This window comes from Tupaia chinensis, unplaced genomic scaffold (assembly GCF_000334495.1).
Source record: "Tupaia chinensis unplaced genomic scaffold, TupChi_1.0 Scaffold000052_1, whole genome shotgun sequence".
Classification (NCBI taxonomy): Eukaryota; Metazoa; Chordata; class Mammalia; order Scandentia; family Tupaiidae; genus Tupaia; species Tupaia belangeri.
Window position 1 is genome coordinate 4,961,536 of NW_006159510.1, and position 25,407 is coordinate 4,986,942.

A 25,407-nucleotide genomic window follows, 5' to 3' on the forward strand; every position below is an offset into this window, starting at 1 on the left:
ATCCAGAAATCTGGAACTACTTCACAGTGAAATATGTGTTTTTAAATTCCATATCAGTCTTCTATGTAATTGTTTATGATCACTACTGCAACATTTTGTCAGCATGCCCTGGGCTCACACTAACTGAAGATTAAAGGCAACAGGCTTGGAGGGACATGAGGGAAGGGGATTTCGTGAATGGTAAAAACATCATTTCTGTGAAACTCCTAGTTTCTATTTGTCATATAATCACCATATTGGTTTCTTTGAAACACTATTCTAATAAGACTTATTCAAAGCCAGGATTTTTACAGAGTAAACCCTTTGCCAAGGTGGAGGTCATGCTTTAGAGAATTTCCTTTTCCTTTCCTCACATCTACGCCTGTTTCTTTCCAGAAATCGGCCCTGCCTCTGTGATGGTAGGAAACCTGGTTTCTGGGAAGAGGATCGCCCAGGCTAGTGGCAGAGACCTGGGCCAGATAGAGGACAACGACCAGGCCCGGAAGGTGAGACTGGGACCCTCATGTGGCATCCTCTCAACTTGGGAGTCCCACTAGATGTTGTGTCACAATGAATGTCCCCTGTCCTCCCCACTTTGCCAATTCAACATCTGCCAGCTTCTGCATCGCTAGTGATCTTACCATCCCATGTGACCTGCTGTTCCTACAAGAGACATCCATGCAGTTGTTTTAGGAAAATGTGTTTACTAGGGGTTATGACATTTTGGAACATTTCATAGCACAGGAATGGGTAAATGGTCTCATAGTCCACAACTAGTAGGACTGAGGTGAATGTCCCATTCTGGGGTTCCTCTGTGTTCTTGTTTCTAATTATCCCTGTCTGCTCTGGTTTGAAGCCCACAATGCCCTCCAGTGACCTCGCTACAAGCCTCCCATGCTTTGGTCTTTAGAATATAAGAGCACGTCAGTTCAAAACCCAGACTTTGGAGTAGCTTCAGCAGCTATAGAAGAAATCCTTGAGCTCTATTCCACCACAAATACCATACCATACAATTGTCTGAAGAATCTATGAGCTGCCCCCATTATAACCTTTAACCTTGAGAATGCTTGAGATTCACCAAAAATTCCATTATGTGCTGGCTATTAGAAAAAGTAACAACATTTAACTATTGCCATTTAAACTATTGCCAGTTTGATAACATATAATATGGCATTAGCTGAAAGCACTAAATCACCACGCCACCATCCACATCATACATTTCTGTTAATAAAAGGGAATGATTCCTGTATCCTGATGTGCAATGGGGCTTATCTTTACTATGGACTGAATCACTGCCATGTGTATGCTCTGTTTAACTCACAGTGCAACTTAATGTCTTCAGAGAATTGCCATTCTGAAAACATTTATTTAAGAGAGCCCTATTTTTTAAACAATACATCTGAATCCTTTTTTGCAGTCTAGATAAATCAATGCTGCATCTTCTGGAAGCCACAGGAGAAAGGATTTTCTACACCAGCTGCTCCTGCTTCTAAGGGAAATAGTTCCCCCACCCTTGGGCAGACTTTCAGAAAACTCCCCCAATGAAGGGTTGAGTGCCAGCTCTTTGATTAGTGAATCTACACCAGGTGCAGTGAATTGAGAGTCCCTGCAGGAGAAAAGTTATAAGCACTTGCTTGTTCTGTCAATCGTATATTTGTCAGGGGTTTTCCTGAAAGCACATGTTGTAATTTCTCTGTGGAGAAGCAGGCTGTTTAAGACACTCAGAAGCTTGGACACAGACTGTATCAATTTCATCTTGAGCCTGCCCATCCAGACTGCAGGGCCTGACCTGAGCCTGTCCTCTGTTGCAGTTCCTGTTTCTCTCAGAGGTCTTGCAGTGGAGGGCCCAGACCACCCCTGACCACGTCCTCTACACGCTGCTCAACTGCCGGGTGAGGCTCTAAGCTCGCGATTCCTGACGCTCACCAAGTGGGGCCTGGGCTGGTTCCAGCGAAGCACTCTTGCTTCTCCATCATAGTCCTGACTTAATCTCCTCATTCCTGTTTTATGTGAATTCCTTTCATTTATTTATTTTTGCTATTTTGACTGATGAGACTGCTTTACTTAAAGACTGCTTTTAAATATAACAATTTTTACACGCACACATATATACTACCTATCATTGTAGGTATTTTAGCAACCCTGTTTTAATATTTCTCCACCAAAAATATGTTATTAATAATATCTACAACAGAGAGCAATTGCAGATATATGAGATAGTTATGCTTTTATTTTGATTACTGAACTATTAGATTGTTTGGAAAGTCATGACATATTTTTTTTTTGGGGGGAGAGATTTTCACTGTAGGGCACGTGCGCTCGCCAGACAGACAGAGACATAGAGACAGAAAGCGAGAAATCACCCCCCAGGGGGGATGGTCACACCGCAATCCCTTCTCCTCCATTCTCCTCTCGGGATCTTGGGCACGCACGCACACGTGCCCGGCGTGAGTTTTAAGCCACCGGGTCCGGGACGTGAACCGCGGTCGACTACGTGGGAGTCCAGCGACATAGCCATTACGCTAACTGCTGGTTCCCATGACATATTTTTCTATGCAAAAATATATCATGACTTCCCTGATGACCCAGTACTTTTTATAAATAAGTTATGTATTGATTGCAGATTCTCTGGAATGAAAATTATTTCTACTTTATAAAGTTTTTATTCACATTTTACATTAGAAAACTAAACATTTTTCCATTTAGTACTGAAGAGTAAGGCCTTAACTATACTAGCAAATTTTAGTGATGATGTGATGATGATGATGTCGATGTCAGTGGCAGAGGGAAAAAGCAGGCACCTCTCAATGGGGCATAGTCCTACAACCTTTTCCTCCATTTCTCCATCCATCAGGATTTGGGGCATGCACTCACACATGTCTGGCATGTTTTTCAGCCTTCTAGAGCTAGGGCTCAAACTGCAGTCATCCATGTGGGATCCAGCTCCCTATGCATAATGCTTAACTGCTGCACTATGGCTCTGGCCCACAGATATAAACAACAAAAATTAGATGCAAAAGTCTTAGTATGTTTGTTAACTTTTTGCTGTGAAAATAAGGCTTTGAAAAATGTAGGCCTTCTTGGCAGGTTATAAGCACTTATAGCTCTTGAAAAATGCTATTCAGGGACCAGCAGTTAGCGTAATGGCTATGTCGCTGGACTCCTACGTAGTCGACCACGGTTTGCGTCCCGGACCTGGTGGCTTAAAACTCACACTGGCGCATGTGCGTGTGTGCCCAGGATCCCGAGAGGAGAATTGAGGAGAGGGGATTGTGGCGTGGCCATCTCCATCCCCCCTGGGGGGTGATTTCTTGCTTTCTGTCTCTCTGTCTCTGTCTGGCTGGCAAGCACACGTGCCCTATAGCGAAAACCTCTCAAAAAAAAAAATGCTATTCAGAGCTACTAAATATGAGTCTTAGCGTGTAAAGCAGGAGACTAATGACAAAAGGAAATACCAATGGCTTGACTCCATTACTTTTTGAGTCTCTAATTTCCAGTTACCAGCTATCTTTGCATGTGGTTTAATTCATATAGACAATCTCATCCTCCTCTACTGCTGAGGCGCTTTCTGTGAAGTGCTTTTGTGCTGAGCGTGCTCTGTATCTGCTGACCTGTTTCTCGGGCAGTCTTTAGAAGTATGAAAGCCCATTTGCACATTATCTTTTGGCCCCTGCACTTGCTGACCGCATCTGAGGGGAACTCTCCCCTCGGAGTAACCTTGCTGTGCTGACAGCTCACGCACTCCTCATTCACATTGGTGTGGCTGTGGAGTCTGGAGCTTTAGAGACCTCTCAATTGTCCTGAGTCCATGAATCTGAAATATTTGCCTTTCCTTCTCCTCTGTCTGCACCTGGACCCTTCCTCAGCCTAGAAATTCAAATTAGACCCCCATTTTCTCAGTAGTCATCCAGTTTGCCTCCCTTGGCTTTGCTGATACAATCCTAATTTCCCTTTTTTTAATTTTTTGCATATTTTTGAATTGAAGTATAATTCTTCATTCTAACTATTGTGAATTGTCTGGTAAAGTTCGTTTTGCATATTTTAATTGTTGTACGACCATAACAACTATATAATTCCAGAATATCTTAATTACTCGTAAGAAAACCATGTAATTTGTTAACTTTGACATCTCCCTTTTGCCCCATCATTTCCTCTAAAAACTGGAATAAGACAAGGATGCCCACTTTCACCATTCTTATTCAACATAGTCCTGGAAGATCTAGCCAGAGAAATTAGACAAGAGAATTCTCCCTCCCCCCCACCTTCTCTGCCTCTAGTAACCACTAGTCTACTCTCTCCTTCTGTAAGGTTTATTTATTTATGTATTTATTTATTTTACCTTCTATATATGAATGAAAACACGCAGTATTTTTCTCTGTGCCTGGCTTATTTTACTTAATGTTCTCTAGACTCGTTCATGTTGCCTTGAATGACAGGATTTCATCCCTCTTAATGGTGGGGTAGTTTTCAATTGTATGTGTGTTTGTGTTGTCCATATTCATTCTTCTTTGATGGACACTTAGGCTGATTATATCTTGGCTATTGTGAATAGATTTGCATAGTACTATGATAATGCTGATTTCCTTTCCCTTGATATGTGCCTCATAGTGAGATTGTTGCGTCCTAAGATCTATCCATTCTTTTTTAAGAAGTTTATTCATTTATTATGAGTGAATGAGACAGATATAACACCCGTGACAGCATCTTCATGCTACTATCCACCCCCCAGCATCAGCCAGCCCTGGATCACGTCTGCATGCCTGTCCAGCATACTCAAGGAGGTCTTTAGGTGTGAACCGGCAACCTTCACATGTGGGCCTGCCTTGCAAAGAGTGGTTTTTTAGCACTGTGCAACCATCTTTAGTTCTTTGTTTTGTCCAGTTACTTTCTTTCATATGGGACAGAGAGAGAGAGAGAAGCACCCTCAATTGGATTTCCCACCATATCTCCCCACTCGCTTCCCCATAGCTTTTTAGCTATAGTTTGTTCTGGGAAATGAACCCTGATATTCCACATGGCTTCCAGCAATAGACTGTTACCACCACAGAAGCTTGGTCTGTTACTAGCTAGTCGAGGAACTACTATACTCTTTTCCATAACAGCTGTGTTAGTTTTACATTCCCACCAACTGGATGTGAGAGTTCCCCTCTCTCCACATCCTCAGCAGCATTAGTTACTTTTGGCCTTTGGATAACAACCATTTTAACTGGTTTGAGAGATATCTCATAGTTTGAAAAGCATTTCTTTGATGATTTGTTGTGTTGAGCATTTTTTCTTATACTTATTGACCATTTGTATTTTTTTAGTTAAAATTTTTTAGAATTGTTTATTTAATTGTATTTATTTGTTTATTTTAATTTGATCAGAGAGAGACAGAAGGGGGGGGAGTGAAAAATCAAGCCGTCAGGTCTGGGACCCATAGTACGGTCCACATGTGGGAGTCCAGTGCCTTAATCCCCATGTCCCTTGCTGGCCCCAAGCCATTTGTATTTATTTTAAGAAATACTTATTCAAATCAGCTCACTTGCTTACGTTTAAGTCTTTGATAAACTTTGAGTTAATTTTTCTTTGTTGTAAGATATGCAGATCTAGTTTCATTCTTCTGCATGTAAATATCCAGTTTTATTAACACAATTTATTAGAGGTTATCCTTTCTCCAGTGAATGTTCTTGGTGTACTTGTCAAAAATTAGTTGGCTATATGTATGTGGATTTATTTCTGGGTTTTCTGTTCTGTTTTGTTGGTCTGTGTGTCTGTCTTTATGGCAGTAGCACACTGTTGTGGTTATTACTGTTTTGTGTTGTATTTTTAGTTTATATAGATTTTTTATTTACCTTTTTTTTTTTTTTTTTTTGCCATAGGTTGCATGTGTTCACTAGAAAGAGACAGAGACAGAGAGTAAAAGCAAGAAATCATCCCTCAGGGAGATGGCCATGCCGCAATCCCTTCTCCTCCATTCTCCTCTCAGGATCTTGGGCACGCACGCACACATTTCCTGTGATTTTCAAGCTGCCAAGTCCGGGGCTCAAACTGCAGAGTTGGCTATGTGGGATTCAGCACCTTAACCACCCTGCCATCTTCTGGCCCCTCCTAATGACTTTTAAATCTGGCAGTGTGTTACCTTCAGCTTTATTCCTTTTGCTTAGGGTTGCTCTGGCTATTCAGAGTTTTTCGTGTTTCCAAATGTTACAGCTGTTTTTTCTAGTTCTATGAAGAATCACATTGCTATTTTGATTTAAGCATTTGTAGATGCTTTTTATAGTATGAACATTTTGACACTATTGGTTCTTCCATTTCACAAACATTGGGATGTCTTTCTGGTGTGTGTGTGTGTGTGTGTGTGTGTGTGTGTGTGTGTGTGTGATTTGATCAGTATTAGATAGTTTTCATTATGGAGAACTTCCCTACAAATCTTTTTTTTTCTGTTTTGGGGGGTCAGGGTGATTATAGCTATTATAAATGATATTGCTTTCTTAATTTATTTTTCAGCTAGTTTATTATTAGTGCATAAAAATGCTACTGATTTTATATATTGATTTTTTTTTTCATTCTGTAACTTTACTAACTTAATTTATCAGTTCTAAAAGTTTTTGAGTTTCTATATGTTTTTCTATATGCAATTATATCGTCTCAAACAGGGACAATTTGACTTCCTTCCAATTTAGATGCCCTTTGTTTCTTTCTCCTGCCTAATTTCTCTGGCTAGTTTTCCAGCACTACATTGAATAGGAGTGGTAAAAGTAGGCATCCTTGTCTTGTTCCAGTTTTTAGAGGAAATGCTTTCAACTTTTCTTCATTCAGTATAATGTTAGCTGTGGGCTTATCAAATACAGCCTTTATTGTGAAGAGTACATTCCTTCGATATCTAATTTGTTGAGAGTTTTTCTTATTTAGACAGGTTGGATTTTGCCAAATGATTTTTCTGTGTTTATTGAAATGATCAGTTGGTTTTGTCTTTCATTCTGTTTATGTGATATAGCATGTTTATTGATTCACGTATACTAAATTATCCTTGCATTCTTGGGATAAATTAATTTATTCATGGTATATAATCTTTTTGATATGCTGTTGTATTTGATTTGTTAGCATTTTAAAGAGGATTTTTGCACCTATGTTCATCAAGGATATTGGTTTGTAGTTTTGTTGTTGTGTCCTTTTTTTGGTATCAAAGTAATGCTTGCATCCTAGAACAAGTTTGGAAAAATTACCTCCCCTTGAATCTTTTGGAGTAATTTGAGAAAGAGTTGATATTAATTACTCTTTGAAAGTTTCATAAAGTTCACAGTGAAGCCATTAAGTCCTGAGCTTTTCTTTGTAGGGAGATATTTTATTACCATTTCATCTTAGTATTTCTTATTGGTCTGTTCAGGTTGTCTATTTTTTTCCTAGTTCAATCTAGGTAGGTTTATGTCAAGGAACTTATTTAGTTCTCTAGATTTTCCATTTTGTTGGCAAATAGTACAAAAGTTCAAAGTAGTTCTACTGATCCTTTGTCTGAGATGTAAGTCATATGTCTCCTTTTTTGTCAATGATTTTCTTTATTTTGGTCTTTTCTCACTTTTTTCTTAGTCTAGCTAATATTTGGTTAATTTGGTTTATCTTTTCCAAAAACCAACTTTCCATTTCATTGGTCTTTTGTATTTCATTCTTGGTGTCTTTTTTATTTACTCCTTTCCTTGTCTTTAGTATTTTTTTCCTTCGGCTTATTGCAAATTTGGTTCTTGCTTTTCTAGAGAGGATTTTTGCACCTATGTTCATCAAGGATATTGGTTTGTAGTTTTGTTGTTGTGTCCTTTTTTTGGTATCAAAGTAATGCTTGCATCCTAGAACAAGTTTGGAAAAATTACCTCCCCTTGAATCTTTTGGAGTAATTTGAGAAAGAGTTGATATTAATTACTCTTTGAAAGTTTCATAAAGTTCAGCAGTGAAGCCATTAAGTCCTGAGCTTTTCTTTGTAGGGAGATATTTTATTACCATTTCATCTTAGTATTTCTTATTGGTCTGTTCAGGTTGTCTATTTTTTTCCTAGTTCAATCTAGGTAGGTTTATGTCAAGGAACTTATTTAGTTCTCTAGATTTTCCATTTTGTTGGCAAATAGTACAAAAGTTCAAAGTAGTTCTACTGATCCTTTGTCTGACATGTAAGTCATATGTCTCCTTTTTTGTCAATGATTTTCTTTATTTTGGTCTTTTCTCACTTTTTTCTTAGTCTAGCTAATATTTGGTTAATTTGGTTTATCTTTTCCAAAAACCAACTTTCCATTTCATTGGTCTTTTGTATTTCATTCTTGGTGTCTTTTTTATTTATTCCTTTCCTTGTCTTTAGTATTTTTTTCCTTCAGCTAATTGCAAATTTGGTTCTTGCTTTTCTAGCTCCTTGAGTGGATAAAGACTTCAGGTGTGAGGTGTTAATGAGAATTTATGAGAGTCTCTTGCTTGCCCTCTCCCTGCCATAAAAGCCCCTGGTTCTAAGGTGTTCTTGACAGGGGAGGTGGAGTGGCAGGTGCAGAACACTTTGCCCTAGCCCCCTCCTCCACAAAGTTGTCCTCAGTCTACGTATCCCTCACTTTCTCCCCACACCCTCCACTGTACACTGACGTGCTCCCTCAAAACTCCCAACTAGATAGCAGCAGCTTATTCTTTGCCTTGATCCTCTTGTAGGAGGGAAGCATGTTAGGCACCTCTGGTCAGCCATCTTGCCAGAAGTCCGTCCTCTAATTTCTCTTTAATTGCCTCTTTGACTTTCCTGTCATCTCCACTTAACATTCCTTCGTGTACTACTCATGACTTTTTCTTCTTCTTCTCCATGGGCTTGGTGGCTCTCTAGAGACTTCTAACATCACCTCCAAAGTGGTGGCCTAATCTACAATATTAACTCTAACCTGCCTCCCATACTCTAACTGCCATACTTTTCAGATCCCTTTAGCTAAAAGTGCTCCCTCCTTCCCCTTAATTTTCCCAACATTGCAGTAGTCCTTTTATCCTCCTTAAACTGTAAGCAGTGAGACTAAGTCAGGTCTGAATCACATTTTGCTCCTGTATTTGTGTAAGAGAATGGATGAACACGTGTGTGCATCTGGAAGTATGAATGGATAATTAAGCAGCAATAGATCCCACAGATACAGAAATTCAAAAATGATTTATGTACAGTCCTGGACAGCATGTCCTATCAGTAGGAGGAAAATAGAAGAGTTCTAACTATGTCTAATTTGAGGGAAGAGCAATCAGATCCTTCACTGGAATGATGCTGGAGCCTTAGGCTTTGCATCCAGTCAAACTAACCCTGTTAATGTCCCCATGCCCCTGAGTCCTTGTGGTCATAGTCATTTGCTGAAGCTGGACACTGGATCTTTTGGGAGAATGCAGTTCTTGGAAATGGCTCATGTGCTCCAGAAAGGGGCTTCCTTTGGAACTGTGTTGTAGGGTTCAAAGCCTTGAATAGATTTGCTTTGGCTAGCGTGTAGAAAGTATTGTCTGAGGACGCCTTTTCCTTTTAGCCATGACCGGCTGTTTCCTCAGGCTCTCCTGATATGGAGGCAGGTACACACTAAGCTCTCTACAGGATCACAGCATCATTTTTGCTCGTCTCCTTACAGCATCGGATCAAGGTCTGTGTTCATTTCTCACTCCCTGCTGCCTCGTATGCACTTACAACAAAGACCTGAACCGTGAGTCAGCAGCATTTTTATGGATATAGTGTAATCTCCACTTAAGTCAGCTTTCCAGTTCAGAGCTGCCCAATAGAAACACAGTATAGTCACATTATAATTGCCTGTTTCCTAAAAGCAATATTATAAAAAGTGAAAACAAACAGGTGAAGTCCATTCTGTTATTAATTCAGCATATCCAAAGTATCACGACTCAGCATATGGCACTGGCCGCCTCATTTCTGCTCGATGGCCACATGCAGCCAGCTCCTCCGTCTGAGACGGCATTTTGCTATTGATTACAAATTTGAGTACGTCTCACTAACTTGACCTGATTACAGATTTATCTAAAATAGTTGAAATCACATTTGTAGGTGTGAGTGATATAGCATTCACTCATAGGCTCCCCTGCCTTACCAATGAGGTAATAAGGTCTAAGAGTTCTGCATGATTTATAGTAGAAAGTAAGCATATAATTTATTGCAAATAATGGAGAACTTATATTCTTGACCCCTTTTTACATATGAAAGAGTGCCCATTTCTTTTTCTTTAAGAAAATACCAGCCAATTTTTTCAATATATATATATATTTTTTTTTTTTAACTTGCAGTACTGTTTGTTTAGAATTTTAAAATCCCATTTGGGTTTTTCTTCATTCCTTAATATATTTTCAGTTGTTATTTGATTTACTATAAACCTTCAAATGATGCCAGATTTACAGTCATTGGTACTTACATTTGTTTTCTTTAGACTAGGGATTGGCTTGCAGGTTTTCCTGAATTACCATGCTGTTACATTTCCCGAGACTTATTTTAGGAAGTCAACCCTGGTTTCTCTGGTGCACTAGTTTTACCTAGAACTTTCCTCTTAGGAAATGAGTTTCAGTGTGGAAACCCCAGTGTTTCCCATGAATATTGTTGAAATGCCAAAAAATGACCACTGTTACCTGAGGGTAACACCTAGAACATTCCATGCTTTTGTGAACAACTGGTACTTGGATAAAGAAACATGTAACTGAAAATCAGTGGCATTTCACCTGAGGTCAAAAGTTGTGTTAAGACTCCCAAAAACTGAGCAGTAATGAGCCATCTCGAAGGGGCCCTATGTGATGCGTTCCATGGTGGGGACATGGCATAGTCAGGCTGGCAAGGTGGGGGAAGAGAATCGTCATCACTAGCGTGGGCATTCAGACTGAATCCTCTGTGAGGCACCCCTCAGAGTGCTGCAGTATGGTGAGATGGGAACCCTGGATGTCAGGTTAGGAAGTGGCTCTTGCTCCCTGCACACATCTGTGAGCGTCTGCCCCACTGAGAGTCCCTGCAGTTCTTGGGAGAAGCCATCATTCAATCGACCTGTTGTGTCCATGCAGGAAAGTCAGGCAGTGACACGAACCAGCTTCAGCTGTGGGAAAAGCTGCTGTGTCACTGTCCATAAATAATGAGCCTCTGTCCAGCCTGACACTTCTTAAGAGACCGCTGAGGATAACTTGATTAATTTCAAGTCACCCTATGTACTAACTTTAGAACTTTACCCCTCAAAGGGTGCTGCTCACCTGTGCCATTATCTCAGTGTGACATGAAGTTTCGTTGTTAGTTTTCGTAGTAATCTCGTAAGACAGTAAAATGGTACTGTGAAAATTGTGTCCAGAAGGTAACCACACGTAAAGGACAGCATGCTGGTTAAATTCCCCATCTTGTAAGTACCCACAGGTGGGATTTTTCTGACCCACAATCAAAACACATTTTCTGTGCATTCCTAGCTGCTGGTTGTGTGCCTTTGTGACCTCTCAGATATCAAGACCCCAGAAAGCCAGCAAGTTACAGGCTTTGTCATCTGATGGGACAGCTGGTTTGACAGGGGGCCAATGTCAGCTCTCCAGAGAATGAGGGAAAACCTATTCCCGAAACTGAATAAATCAGACCGAGACTGGTGCTGTTGAAGGGCCCTCATTGTAGCAGTGGGCAACAGGTCCAGGGACCCCCACATGACAGGAGGGAACAGGAGTACCGCCAGTTTTGCCAGCATGCTCGTCTGAGACGTGCCCCACTGCAGTACCCTTGAGCTCGTGCATCCTCAGTGGTGGTGGTAGTGGCTGTTCCTCGTTCAAAGATCACCCCCTCCTAGCATCAGTGGTGACTTGCGTGTGGGGAGGGGTGGTCCCTAGGCCTCACTATCAGCTGTGCAGGTACTTTTTGTCCCATCCTCATTTTGAAAAGCTTAGAGGATGTTTGAGTGAAGCCGTGTGTGTGCTTTGCTTTGTGTGATCGGTGGGCTGTCTATGAGTACATGCTCAGAGGGACTGTCAAGTTGAAGACCAACAGACTCTAACTTTTGGCCCCACTTTTTAGACTCCAGTTTCACAATTCCTCTTGGTTTTTCTTCCACCTTTGCCACATTCTGCTCACTGGTTCTAGTTTATAAGCCTGTTTCAATTTTCTTATTTTTTTCACCTTCCTCTAGGGGAAAATAGTTAAGGGGAATGTGTGTGATGAGAAGGTTCAGTTCAGAGAAATGTGAGCTGAGCTTCCAGGGCTAGCTGTGAGAACCAGTTGTCTCGTGGACACTTTTGGTGAAAGTTGGGGGTTGGCGTTTGTATCTTGTGGTGTTATCAGATGTGCTATCCCTTCCAGGTACCTCCCACCCCACCTACATGCATGTTCTCGCCTTGGTACCCCAGAGGCCCTGGTCACTTCCGCCCACCCATGCAGCACTCTCCTCTTCACACGCGTGACCCTCCTGCCAGCTCCCTTCGGTCTTCTCTGTGTGCAACATTGAATCATTTGTGTCCAGTCCCTTCCAGTCTGCTCTGGTGGCTCACTGTTCTTTTCTGCTCCTCCCCGGCTCACACATTTTCGCTGCAGCCACCTACTTAAAGACACGGTTTCTAGCCCAAACTGTGGATGGTTACTTGTCAGCTTCTGCAATCTTCCTAACCCCACAAGCCAAAACTGTGATTAAGAAAAGGCCCCTTACCCTGTTAATCATTTTAAACTAGAATTTGATCATAAAGATGGAGTTTTTTAAGTAGCTGAGGACAACAATCTTCAGTTCTGAGACTGATGTAAATGAATAATTGTAAAGTATATCCTCAGGAAAACCGTTTTGTGAATGTTTGTGATTACAGTTTACTCGCACTTTGTAGTTTAAACAGTGATTCCCATACTGTTTTGATATTTCTTAGTATGAATCTTTCTATGGCTATCTTCACTAACAAGCCTTTTTTAAGGTATTTTTTTCTAGGTCTCTTATTTCCTTTTGGGGGTCTGGGTTTGTTTGGGGTTTTTTGGTGTGGTGTGTGTGTGTGTGTGTGTGTGTGTGTGTGTTTAAACCATCTTCATTTATGGTGTGGTCTTTCTGAAAAAACATTTTTATTTACTCTTATTTACCAGTGTATGAGGTCTACACATTGACTGGTAATTGCTTACTGTCCATTACAATTACATTTAAATCCTAAAATTAATGAGTTTCGTTTTATTTTGAATTTAGCTATGTTTCAGTTGAGATCATTCTTCTTCCTCTTCTTCTTCTTCTTTTTTTTATTTTATTTTGAATTTAGCTATGTTTTAGTTGAGATCATTCTTCTTCCTCTTCCTCTTCCTCTTCTTCTTCTTTTTTTTTTTTAATTTGACCAGCATGAGACACACAGAGAGAGAGGGAAAGTAAGAAAGCAAGCCACCAGGTCCAGGACTCAATCCGCAGTTGGCCATGTGGGAGTGTCCAGCACCTTAACCATCACACTACTTGCTGGTCCCCAAGTTGGCCATCCATGGTGGCACAGAGGTAACATATTGCTGGCCAGGGCTGAAGTCGTTTGAGAAAATCCTGGGTCACGTCCCAAAGACTTCCTGTACACACCAGGCATGCACATGTGTGCTATGATCCTGGCTGACTGGGGTAGAAGATGGTGTGAAGACCCCATTTGGGTACCTGTGTGTGTGTGTGTGTTTCTTGAAAGAAGTAAACAAATAAAAACTTAAAAAAAAAAATTTGCCAGAAGGCCCATGCACTTACTGGAGACAAGCAGAGAAAGAGAGCGAAACTGAGAAAGCACCCCTCATGGACATGGTCGCACCACAATCCCTTCTCCATGTCTCCCTCCTTTTGGGATTTTCGGCACTCACACATGCATGCCCCACATGTTTTTCAAGCTGCCGGGTCTGGGACTTGAACCACAGTCCACTAGCCATCTTAACCACCAATCCACCAGCTGGCCCCAAAATTTTAAAAAAGTATTTGTTATGGAGGAGAAGGGGTTGCTCTATGACCATCCCCTCTCCTCTGCCAAGGGGTTATTTCTCACTTTCAGATTCTCTGTCTCTCCAACAAGCACATGCGCCCTATAGCAAAAATCTCTCCCCAAAATGTATTTCTTGTTAACACAAGTATTATAACTCTAGATGCCTCTTCGTTGCTGTACTTCTTACCTAGTTGGGAGAAAATGGGGGTGGCGTCTAATGTCTATGGTGTTGGACAGTGAGAATGCAGAAAACATTCTAAAGTTGACTGTGTTGATGGTTGCAAAACTGTGACTATTAATAATGAACACTAAGGAATGAGACATTTTAAAGAAATGAATTGTATGATGTGTGAACTATTATATATCAACAAAGCTATTGTGTTAAAAGGGTCTCCCTTGGGAACCAGCAGTTAGCGTAATAGCTATGTTGCTGGATTCCCACGTAGTTGACCACGGTTCGCATCCCGGACTCGGTGGCTTAGAACTCACACCAGGCACGTGTGCATGCGTGCCCAAGATCCTGAGAGGAGAATGGAGGAAAAGGGATTACAGCATGACCATCCCCCCTGGAGGGTGATTTCTCACTTTCTGTCTCTCTGTCTCTGTCTGTCTGGCAAGCACACGCACCCTATAGCAAAAATCTCTCCAAAAAAAAAAATGGGTCTCCCTTAACCACTTGTTCTCACGATCCTCAGGGTACGATAGCCAACTCGCTGACGTGTGTGCAGCTTCATAAGCGAGCTGAAAAGATAGCCGTGATGCTGATGGAGAGGGGGCACCTGCAAGACGGAGATCACGTTGCTTTAGTCTACCCACCAGGTAACAGAGCCAGGCCTGGGCTTGATTAGAGAGACGGTGAGGTGTGAAGGTGGTGTCTGAGCAGGGGGGCTGCTCTTTTGCCAAGAATTCACACTGTGTTCACTTAGATTCTAATGGGGCTGGTTTGGGTCTGTTTACTACGATGGCAGGGACTGGGCTACATAGTATACTGCTTTTAGCAGTTTCAGTAAAGCCTTATGTACAAAGACTTCCATATCTAAGTGTGTTCTATTAGGTACCTAAGGTATTTCACTTAACAATTGTTAGATCTTTAAATTCATGTCATGAATTTGAAAAATGCTTCATGACAGAAAAAAAGCAAACTTCTAGACTGCATTGACAAGCCAAATGAAAGTGATCACCAAAGTGTCCCAAAACCCACGGGGACAAAGGAGTCTGTCAGAGTGTCAGTTGCTCATGTAACCATCTCACTTTTGCCAGACTGGTATTTATGCTGACAGGGAGGCAGTCAACAGTGAGGTTTGCTTCATATAGGAATTTTTGTGTTTTTTTCCCTCCTCACGTAGGAATAGACCTTATTGCCGCATTTTACGGTTGCCTGTATGCAGGCTGTGTGCCAATAACCGTCCGTCCTCCGCACCCACAGAACATTGCAACCACGCTGCCTACTGTCAAGATGATTGTGGAGGTAACAGATACCTGGGTTTTGGGGTGCTTCACTTCTCTGGGATCTGAGTGTTGAGCTTGCAAATCACAGATCCTAAAATCTTGTAGGGTATATGCTGGCTATGGGTATGTGTGTGGAACCAAGGCAGTAGGACAGAAAATGACCTTACCTTCAGGGCACTTATGACTTATTTGGGTCGTCGGGAAAGTTATGATGCATTTTTCTATATAAAAATGACCCAATAGTTCTGGGAACCAGTCTTAAACTTGTGCATACAAGTCAGGGCTAGGTGGTAGCAGTCCCTGCCACGTGTTGAAGAGACAAAACAACTTCCTAGTGATGGGCATTCCTCATGTAACTGGAGGTTTCCCCACTAAACCCAACTGATCAAACTAGCCCACCAAAACATTTATAAGCTCTTTCCTCAAGATGTAGTAGTTTCTGTTGTTTTTTTGTTATTGTGTTTGTTTGTTTGTTTGTTTTCTTTTTGGAGAGGTTTTTGCTATAGGGCATGTACACTCACCAGAAAGGCAGAGAGAGACAGAGAGACAGAAAGCAAGAAATCACCCACCCAGGGGGGATGGCCATGCCACAAATCCTTCTTCATTATCCTCTCAGGATCTTGGGCACACATGCACACATGCCCGGCATTAGTTTAAGCTACTGGGTTCGGGACTCGAACCGTGGTTGACTTACATGGGAGTCCAGTGACATAGCCATTATGCCAACTTCTGGTCCCTCTGGTTCATTTTTAAAAGTGTAGCTTAGTCTCGATTATTTTATATTTGGGGAAACTTAAGAGGATTAGGAATTTTTTTTCCTTTGTTGGAGGAAGAAGCATTATGAGCAAAGTGGTTGGGGGACAGAGATTCCAATGTCCTGTCCCAGGCTGAGCACAGTTGAAGTTACACCAGAGTACTTTCATAGTAGTTAGTCCACTAATGACTGCTTAGGACAGATCTCAGTATCTGTCCTGTTTCTCATACAGGGTGGAGTGAGCGGTGAGAACAGGTAGTGTCGTGCTCTGTTCTGAGTGTGAGCATAATGCTGTGGATACCACTTGGCTCCAGGGACTGCAGCTGTAGGGGCCTCACAGCGTCCCCTGTGCTCTGCTGTGTGTGCCTGTGGTCAGATTCCTGGCTCTCTTATACCTCCGTCAGCTCTTAAGAAGGAAGCAGCACTCTTGGTCTGTAGTCTGCCTCTTAGAACTGTTGGGTCATTGGAAAAGTCATGATGCATTTTTGCATAGAAAAATACATCTTGACTTTTCCCGCAACCCAATACATGGTCTTACCATCATGAACACTAGGCACCTGTGCAGGAGCACCTGCTGACTTCTCATGTGTCCTTTGGTCATTCACCCTGCCCTGTTCTCTGATCCTCAGGTGAGTCGCTCTGCCTGTCTGATGACAACACAGCTGATCTGTAAATTGTTACGGTCCAGGGAGGCGGCAGCAGCTGTAGATGTCAGGACGTGGCCCCTCATACTGGACACAGGTTAAGACTTGAACTGACTGATAAGTTGGCTTGTGTATATGGTTTATAATTAGGTCAAATACACTAACAGATTTTTTTTTTTTCTGCTCTCCAGATGATTTGCCAAAGAAGCGGCCTGCCCAGATCTATAAACCGTCTAACCCAGACACACTGGCTTACCTTGACTTCAGCGTGTCCACGACTGGGATGCTAGCGGGCGTAAAGGTGAGACGTGGAGTCTGTGTGATGTATAGACCAAGGATAGTCAAGTAACAAGCATCGTATGTGTTCTTACATGTGATCGAACTGCAGTGAAAGAGAAGTATGTGCCCATTTATGTCAAGCTATGATATATATGGCCATTGCGACAGTGAACTAGGCTGACAGATTCTTTCCAGATGTTCCAGCTACTCCGTTTTGTAAATACAGTCTCACTAGCCCATTGACAAATCCTATACATGTTTTCTTGCTGGTTCTCAAGTCTAATACTCTAATGTAAGTCAGTCAGAGTATTAGTCTGAAGCGTTTTGCTTTTGTAACTTGGGCTGCATTATAATTTGCCAGACTGCTGCTCAGGGAAGCTGCAATGATCCCTTTTCCTATCAAAGAAAGGAGCTACTAATACATCATCCAGAATTCTCTCCCTTGCAGCTCAGGTGGTGTCCCTGTCGAGGTGCTGTGCAAAAAGTGAACTATTAAATTCTCCATAGCCTCAGGAACCTTTTTCTCTGGTATCTTTTTCTCCAGGTCTGACTAGGGCGTTTGCTTTATTCACCTCATTTATTCTCAGATGTCATCTACTTTCCAGTAGAATTTGAGGTAGTATACCAAATTAACTACAATATGGAATAAAGTAATTGTTCGGAAACTTTTTAAAGGAAAGCTTTATAGAAAAAGATGATTGAGTTATCACAGTACCGAAGTCAGCTTTCGGCTTCCAGCCCTCACAGGCGAGAGAGAGCCGTGTGCGTGCTTTTGATCATATCATATTCACAGTCTACAGAAGTGGAAGCCACAATATTACATTTTGATTCAATAAAGATATTTTTTACATGGAATGGAGATAATGTGATCTATGGTTATTATTTCCTGGTGATTCCACTTAATCTAAGTTATGTACTCTAGGAAACCCTGAAAGAGAAATAACTATACTTTCTCCAAAACTTAAAACATTTTTGAAGACTTTGACCATTTAGTTTGTGGGATGAATACCTGACATGGAAACTATTGTGAAGCTGGTTATGCATTAAGTACTGAGAGGCGTAAGATAGAGTGGAAATGGCTTATGATCTGCTCTGGGTAGAAGTCCTTCCCCCTCTGAACTCGTGGGTTGCAAAGGTGACCATTGTTCTCTGGGGAAAAAAAAAAAAAACTGAAAAAAATTTTATTTGATTTCTACTTTTGTATAAAAATCCCATTGAGCATTCAGTTACATACCCTAAACACGAGGAGAGACAACTTTGTCCTTTAATCTGTTTTCTCCATAATGGGGACTCTAGAATGTCAAATTTTTAATAAAACTCATGAGTATGTGTTTATAGAGTAAGTTTTCTAATTTTACCTGTTTACAAGTATGGATTCCAATTCCAAAGTCTTCTAATCGATCTTAGATGTGCATTTGTTCAAGATCGACACGTCACATAAAGGGCCCATGCAGCATTTACAGTTACTTTATGATTGTCCCCAAAGGGATGCTGGACTGGGACTAGGTGACAGAAGGACAGAGTGCTCTCACCACAGCCTCGGTACTAGGCTGGGACTAGATCTCAGCTGAGGCCTCACAGTAGGAAGGCCATTCAGTGGAAAGGGCATTGGGCTCAGTGTTGGAGGGCCTGGTTCTAATCCCAGATGTAACTTATGTGACCTTTGGGAAACTTTTCACCTTTCCTAAGCCTCCATTTCTTAATCATCAGACATAGGTGATCCATCCAAGGTGTATTTCTGGCCACCTGTTGCATGACAGGTGCTAAAGATGTGGACCAAGGCATGGTCCCTACCTGCAGAGGTGGTCGTGAGCCGTGATACCGTCTCTACGTACTTTGCAGGCCGTTGTGGGGATCACACCACAAGAACCCTTTATGTCTAGCCCTCTACTCAAATGAAAGACATCAGTGTTTCATTTGTTACTATTACTGGATCCTGAAGGATCAGGAAGTTTTCTGTCTGGTTTACTTGTTGAACTGAGAAGTCTAATGAGAACATCAAGAGGGCATTCTTCCCTAACACATATAATCCAAACATGGCTAGAGTTAACCTTGTTCAAGAAACATTTGGGGGGGGGCATTTGATGTGGTCTTGTCACCTTACAGATATTTGGGCATTTGATTGCAGGTGCCAGGTGTTTAATGCAGCTTTGCTATTTTGTAGATGGTGGACATTTGGCTCCAGGTGTCATGCATTTAATATAGCTGGTCTTCTTATAGAGGGCTGGGCATGTTGTGCCAGGTGCCACGCATTGAATGCAGCTTGTTGTCTTCCAGATGTCTCACGCAGCCACCAGTGCCTTCTGCCGTTCTATTAAGCTGCAGTGTGAGCTTTACCCCTCTAGAGAAGTGGCCATCTGTTTGGACCCTTACTGTGGACTTGGATTTGTCCTGTGGTGCCTCTGCAGGTGAGAGTCCTCTGTAATATCTTCATAATTCAAAAGAAAGAAAGAAATCACACACCCTCCTTTCTAGACCTCTGGCCTGGCCAGATACCTGAGCACTCACTGCCTGTCCCTTGCCGGTGGACCCAGCTCTTGGGACAGAGTGGCACCTGGTGAGGCTCTCACCTCCTCCAGCACCTCTGATGTTCTCAGGAAGCCTACAGAAATAACAGCCCCTACAGGCATTTAGAGCCTGCCTTCTCACTGTCTGTCAGAAGATCCCACTTTAGGCTTGATTCTTAAGCCTTCAGAGTCTGGCAGTCATGCCTAGCCTGGGGTTTTTCATGGCTCAGCAGGCATTACTGGTTCTGGGCTTCCTTGGGCTTCTCCCGGACTATTATTTGGAGATGACTTTTGGCTGGGGAGATCCAGGTGGGGCTCTAACATGGCTGTTCTCTGCTGGAAGCCAAAACTCAGCCAATGCATGTGAAAGAAATGAGTGGCAGGATTAGTAAATGATGCATTTGGGGCATTTTTTTCTAATTACATATATATATTTATTGTAGAAATTTTAGTAGAAAATAAAACCATCAACAGTCATACCACCTAAAAAAATGGTACCAATAAATATCCACTACTAGCATTTGACATAGTCTTTCAGAGTTTCTTTTTTTATTAAGAATTATTTTATTATTTAACTTTATTTATTTATTTAGTTAGTTAGTTAGTTTGTTAGTTTAATTTGACCAGAGAGGGACAGAGCAAGAGAGAGATAGAAAAAGGAAACTGCCAAGTCCAGGACTCGAACCACGGTTGGCCATGTAGGAGTCCAGCACCCTTAACCACCACACCACCTGCCAACCCCCAGAGTTTATTATCTAATGTAGCATATGGGCTTTTTGTTATTCACATTGTTTAACATAAGTATATAAAGTCTGCTATAAACACCATTGCCTATCATCCAGTTTCACATGTATCAACAGTTTATCAATTCTGCTTTATCCATTACTTTTTTCTTTCCCATTTTTTATGGGACATTTTAAAAGCAATCACAAGTACAAAATTTTACCCATACATTTTTTTTGCATAAAATAGTTACAAATAAATATACATGAATACACTTATAACCTGAGAATCTACAGTATGAAATTGGCTATAATTTTATTTTTTGCCTAATAACCAATTATTTTTAATGCATTCATAATACTTGGTAGTATTAAATTGGATTAATATCTAACTCTGTATTTTTTTAAAACAATTGACATTCTAATTAGGGCAATTTTAAACTCGGGAAAACAAACAAAACTGAATAAATATTTAACAGTTTTGCCTCAATCCAAAATATAATAAATAGCATTGTGAGTTATTTGGGGGTGTAAAGGACTAGCTCAGAACACATCATTCCAAAATGCCCTTAGACGGATACGCCCCACTGAGCAGGAGGGCAGAAGCCTGTTCTGAACTGCTGCCTTTAAAGGGTGACCGTTTCATTTGGCAAAGGGTACCAGGAAATCAAAGCCAAGGAGTGGGAGACTTTGGCATCTGCAGACTTCCACTCCTGACACCCCACCAGGTCCACAGAGCAGGTGTTTGTTGAAGGAAAGCCTCTTTGTGAATTCCCAATAACAATAGAAAATCTTTGAGTGGTTGTCAAAGTTACAATGAACTTTTATCTAATGAATATCTTTCCTGGAAATTGAGAAATCACTGAAAAATCACAGTGTTCCATTGATTGTCCTTGCAACAATAAAAATATGGAGTAGCTATAAACTTCTTCAATTCCTAAAATCCTCTATAGAAACAGATCCTGATGGACTTGCTAAAACACACACACACACACACACACACACACACACACACACCCCTTAGGTCTTGATGCACAATCACTAACACAAAAGTTAAAATAACAGTTATGCTGGGGCCAGCAGGTGGCGTCCTGATTATAGCATTGGACTCCCACATGGCCGACCATGTTTTGAGTCCCAGACTTGGTGACTTGCTTTCTCATTTTCTCTCATGTGCCCATGCCCTATAGCAAAATTAATAATACTAATAATAATAAATAAAAATTAAATGGATAATTCTTCTTTAAAAACTAAGCAATTATCTTTTTCCATGCAGTTCAGTTGGTCTGGAAGCAGGAGAGGCACGAAGGTATAAAATTTAAGAGGCAGCACAGAGGGACACTGGCATATAGGTATGTGGGAGCCAGGGAGAGTGAGCAAGGGCAGGAGAGTCAGCTTGTTCTGGAGGTACATGGTGGCAGAGATGGACTGGCTAACAAGTATACCTTCTAAAAAATAATAAGAGCAAGATTCCTCCATTTGATAAAGGTCGTATAGATACCAAAAGAAAGACCAGTCACCCTTTGATGATGGGTTACCTTTAGATAGGTTACTGTAAAGTTGTGCTTTTCTACATATGACATGGAAACATCGATGCAGACGTGTGTTATTGTGTGTACGAACAAGGACATGTACACACACTCCCTAGCTCTGTCCATGAGAAGACGGAGGTAGCAGCCAGGCCCCAGAAGCTGTGAGCAGCATCCAGATCTTGGCTATGAAATACCATTTTTCCTCTACAGTGAGCTTCTTCGAGAAATGATTGGTTTTAGGCTTGGGACAGGATATGTGCAAGCTGGCCTTGGAATGTCTATTTAAGCTAGAAAGCAAGGAATAAAGAATAAAGGCGCTCCCACTGGCCAATTTGGGGACAATTTAAGCATCACTATAAAGATTACAACAGATTTTTTTTGGGGGGGGAGAGGTTTTTGCTATAGGGTGTGTTCACTCACCAGACAGACAGAGACCGAGAGACAGAAAGTGAGAAATCACCCCCCAGGGGGGATGGCCATGCCACAATCCCTTCTTCTCCGTTCTCTTCTCGGGATCTTGGGCACGCACGCACGCACGCACACACACGCGCCTGACGTGAGTTTAAGCCACCAGGCCGGGACTCAAACCGTGATCAACTACATGGGAGTCCAGCAACATAGCCATTACACTAACTGCTGGTCCCTACAACAGATTTTAATACTTTGAGTTAAAAATAAATTATTCAGACATAAAATCTTGATGATGACCAAAGATTTATATACTAGCCATTCACAAGAAAGTTATAATGAGGAGAAGGGAAACATCACAGTGAAGGAGCCTGAACCAGGCAGCCAGTGCTGTCAGTAATGGTGCAGTGAGGTCGTGCAACACTTAGAGGGCTAGAGGGCAGAGCATTATCATCCCAGGGATGTTCCTGCCAAAGTGCTCACCTGTAGCTAACCACATGGGAACATCAGACACCCCTGTGAGAAGCACCCACAGTGCAGCTTCCTGCAGCCTTCACAGATCATGGTGCCAAGAGTCGAGGGAACTGTGAGAAGCTTCTGTTTTCCAAAGGGGAGCTGAGAGAGGAGAGCTTCAGTGCAGCCTGCAGCCCCGAGTCAGTCCTTTTGCAAGGAAAGGGCTAGCTAGGACAACTGCTGAACTTGAAAAGGGACTGCACTTGGGTAGAATTGTACCAATTTCCAGATGGCTTAATTGATTTATATAGAAAAGTATACATGTTTGTTATGAATACCCGTAAAGTATTTCCTCAGAATGGGCTTCAGATGGGTGACTCACCATCCCATGATTCAAGAGAGAAAAGTTACTCCGAATGCACTTGGGACTTATTAGTAACTTAGTGATTGTTCGAAAGTTACACAAAGAACCACTTGTACTTTTTTTTTTTAATCTTCATTCTGAAATTCCCTTCAGCCATAAAACAGAAGATTCTTTGTCAGAGAATCATTGACATAATGGAATTGTTTTGAAATATTTTTTAAAATCATGCATTCTTTTAAAAATGTATCAGGTAGTTCATACTTGTACACTGGAAGGTTCAGTGTTACTGAGATGGCAGTTCTTCCCATATTGATCTGCAGAGTCAGTGCAATCCTTACCAAAATCTCAGTTGGCACTTCTGCAAAAATTGGCAGTATGATTCTAAAATGAATATAAAAGGCCTGTAAGAGCCAAAACAGTTTTGGAATAGAATAATGAAGTTGGAGAACTCAGACTTCCACTTCCTGATTTCAGAAGTTACTACAAAGCTAAAAATAACCCAGACAGTGTGGCCCTGGCATAGAGATAAACTAATACACAGTGGATGTGTGTGTATATAATCAAATGGGAAGTCTAGAAACAAACCCTTATATTTATGGTAAACTGGTCTTTTTAAAGGTTCCAAAGCAACTCCGTGGGGGAAAAGATGGTCTTTTCAACCAATGATGCTAAAAAAAATTGCATGTCCACATGCAAAAAGATTAATTTAAACTGTACCTGACATCATATACAGAAAGTGGATCATAGATCTTAATAGCAGAAATTATAGATATTTTAAAAGAAAGCACAGTAAATATAATCTTGTGTTGGGTAGAGTTATTAGAACACCAAATGTATAGTGCATAAAGGAAATAATCAGTTAAATTTCATCAAAGTTTGCCGGGAAAACACACTTTGTATGCTATAAAGATGTACAGTGACTGGGAACCAGCAGTTAGCGTAATGGCTATGTCACTGGACTCCCACGTAGTCAACCGCGGTTCGCATCCCGGACCCGGTGGCTTAATACTCACGCCGGGTGCAGGTGCGTGCGTGCCCAAGATCCTGAGAGGAGAATGGAGGAGAAGGGATTGCAGCGTGACCATCCCCCCTGGGAGGTGATTTCTCGCTTTCTGTCTCTATGTCTCTCTCTGTCTGTCTGGCGAGCACACGCACCCTATAGCGAAAACCTCTCAAAATAAAAAGATGTACAGTGACTGAATTTATATATATAAAAAATAGGGACAAGCAGATGGCCTAATGACTATGTTGCTGGGCTCCCATGTAGTTGACCACAGTTCAAGTCCCGAAACTGGTGGCTTAAAACTCACACCAGGCACATGTGCGTTCCTGCCCAAAATCCCAAGAGGAGAATGGAGGAGAAAGGATTGCATGCAGTGTGTCATCCACCCTGGGATTATTTCTTGCTTTCTGGCTCTCTGTCTCACTGGCGATCACATGCACCTGATAGCAAAAATCTCTCTTTAAAAAAATTTTTTTTTAAGGTTTGAAGAAAAAATTAAAAGAGGAAAGAAATATACTGACTCTAAAAGGTCACATATGAATTAAGTTCATCTTCATTTGAAGAAAAAATTAAGAGGAAAGAAATATGCTGACTCAAAAAGGTCACATATGAATTAAGTTCATCTTCAAGAGATAATAAAAAAAAAAATTAGCACCAGTCACTAAGAATGTATTCAACAGAGTAACTTAAAAAAGAAAAAACAAAACAAACAAAGGAACAAAAAACTCTCCTGTGAGTGCGAGATTCAGAGAGAAGTGTGAGAGACAGCAGCACAGTCTACATGCCATGATCCACCACCAGGTTCCATCAGCCCCAGAACGCAGGCAGATGCATACCCAGCATACGCAGGGAGGTCTCTGGATGCGAACCTGAAACCTTCCAGTGTGGGTCAACCTCACAGAGCTCCCTGTTCTATCACTACACCAGCATCTAGCCCCGATTTCAAAAAAATGTAAAATTTTGTATTGGGTCATCGGGGAAGTCATGACAAATTTTTGCATAGAAAACAGAGTATGTCATGACTTTCCTGACAACTTAATGGATCAAAAGACACAGGAAAGTTAAAAAACAAGCCACAGTCTAGGGAAATCATATATTTGGTAACATACCACTCACCAGATATATAATGAACTCTTAAAACTCAAAAATAAGAAAAGCAATGTAATTTAAACATGTGGAGAGATTTGAATAGAGGCCTTACCAAAAGAAGGCATACAAATAGCCAATAAGCACATGAGAATATGTCCAACATTAATCAGGAAAAGGCACATTAAAACCCTAGCAAGAAAGCACTTCACCCCCATAGACCAGCTATAGTCAAAAAAGGCAGATAATGAAGTTGGAGAACTGTGTTTTCTGACTTCGAAACTTTCACTATAAAGTTTCAGTTCCTAAGAATGTAGAAGAAGTGGAATTCTCATACATTGTC

At 41.3% G+C, this 25,407-nt stretch overlaps 1 protein-coding gene across 1 annotated transcript in view; it reads left to right on the plus strand.

Annotated features, from left to right (window-relative positions):
- DIP2C (DIP2 acetate--CoA ligase C (putative)) overlaps window positions 1-25,407 on the plus strand; it is a 213,468-nt gene that overhangs the window by 138,482 nt on the left and 49,579 nt on the right. Inside the window, exons 23-29 of the mRNA XM_027775359.1 lie at window positions 376-485; window positions 1,791-1,871; window positions 14,559-14,682; window positions 15,210-15,331; window positions 16,696-16,807; window positions 16,902-17,011; window positions 19,267-19,397. Coding sequence (XP_027631160.1) covers window positions 376-485; window positions 1,791-1,871; window positions 14,559-14,682; window positions 15,210-15,331; window positions 16,696-16,807; window positions 16,902-17,011; window positions 19,267-19,397 — 790 coding nt within the window. The remainder of the gene's footprint in view (window positions 1-375; window positions 486-1,790; window positions 1,872-14,558; window positions 14,683-15,209; window positions 15,332-16,695; window positions 16,808-16,901; window positions 17,012-19,266; window positions 19,398-25,407) is intronic.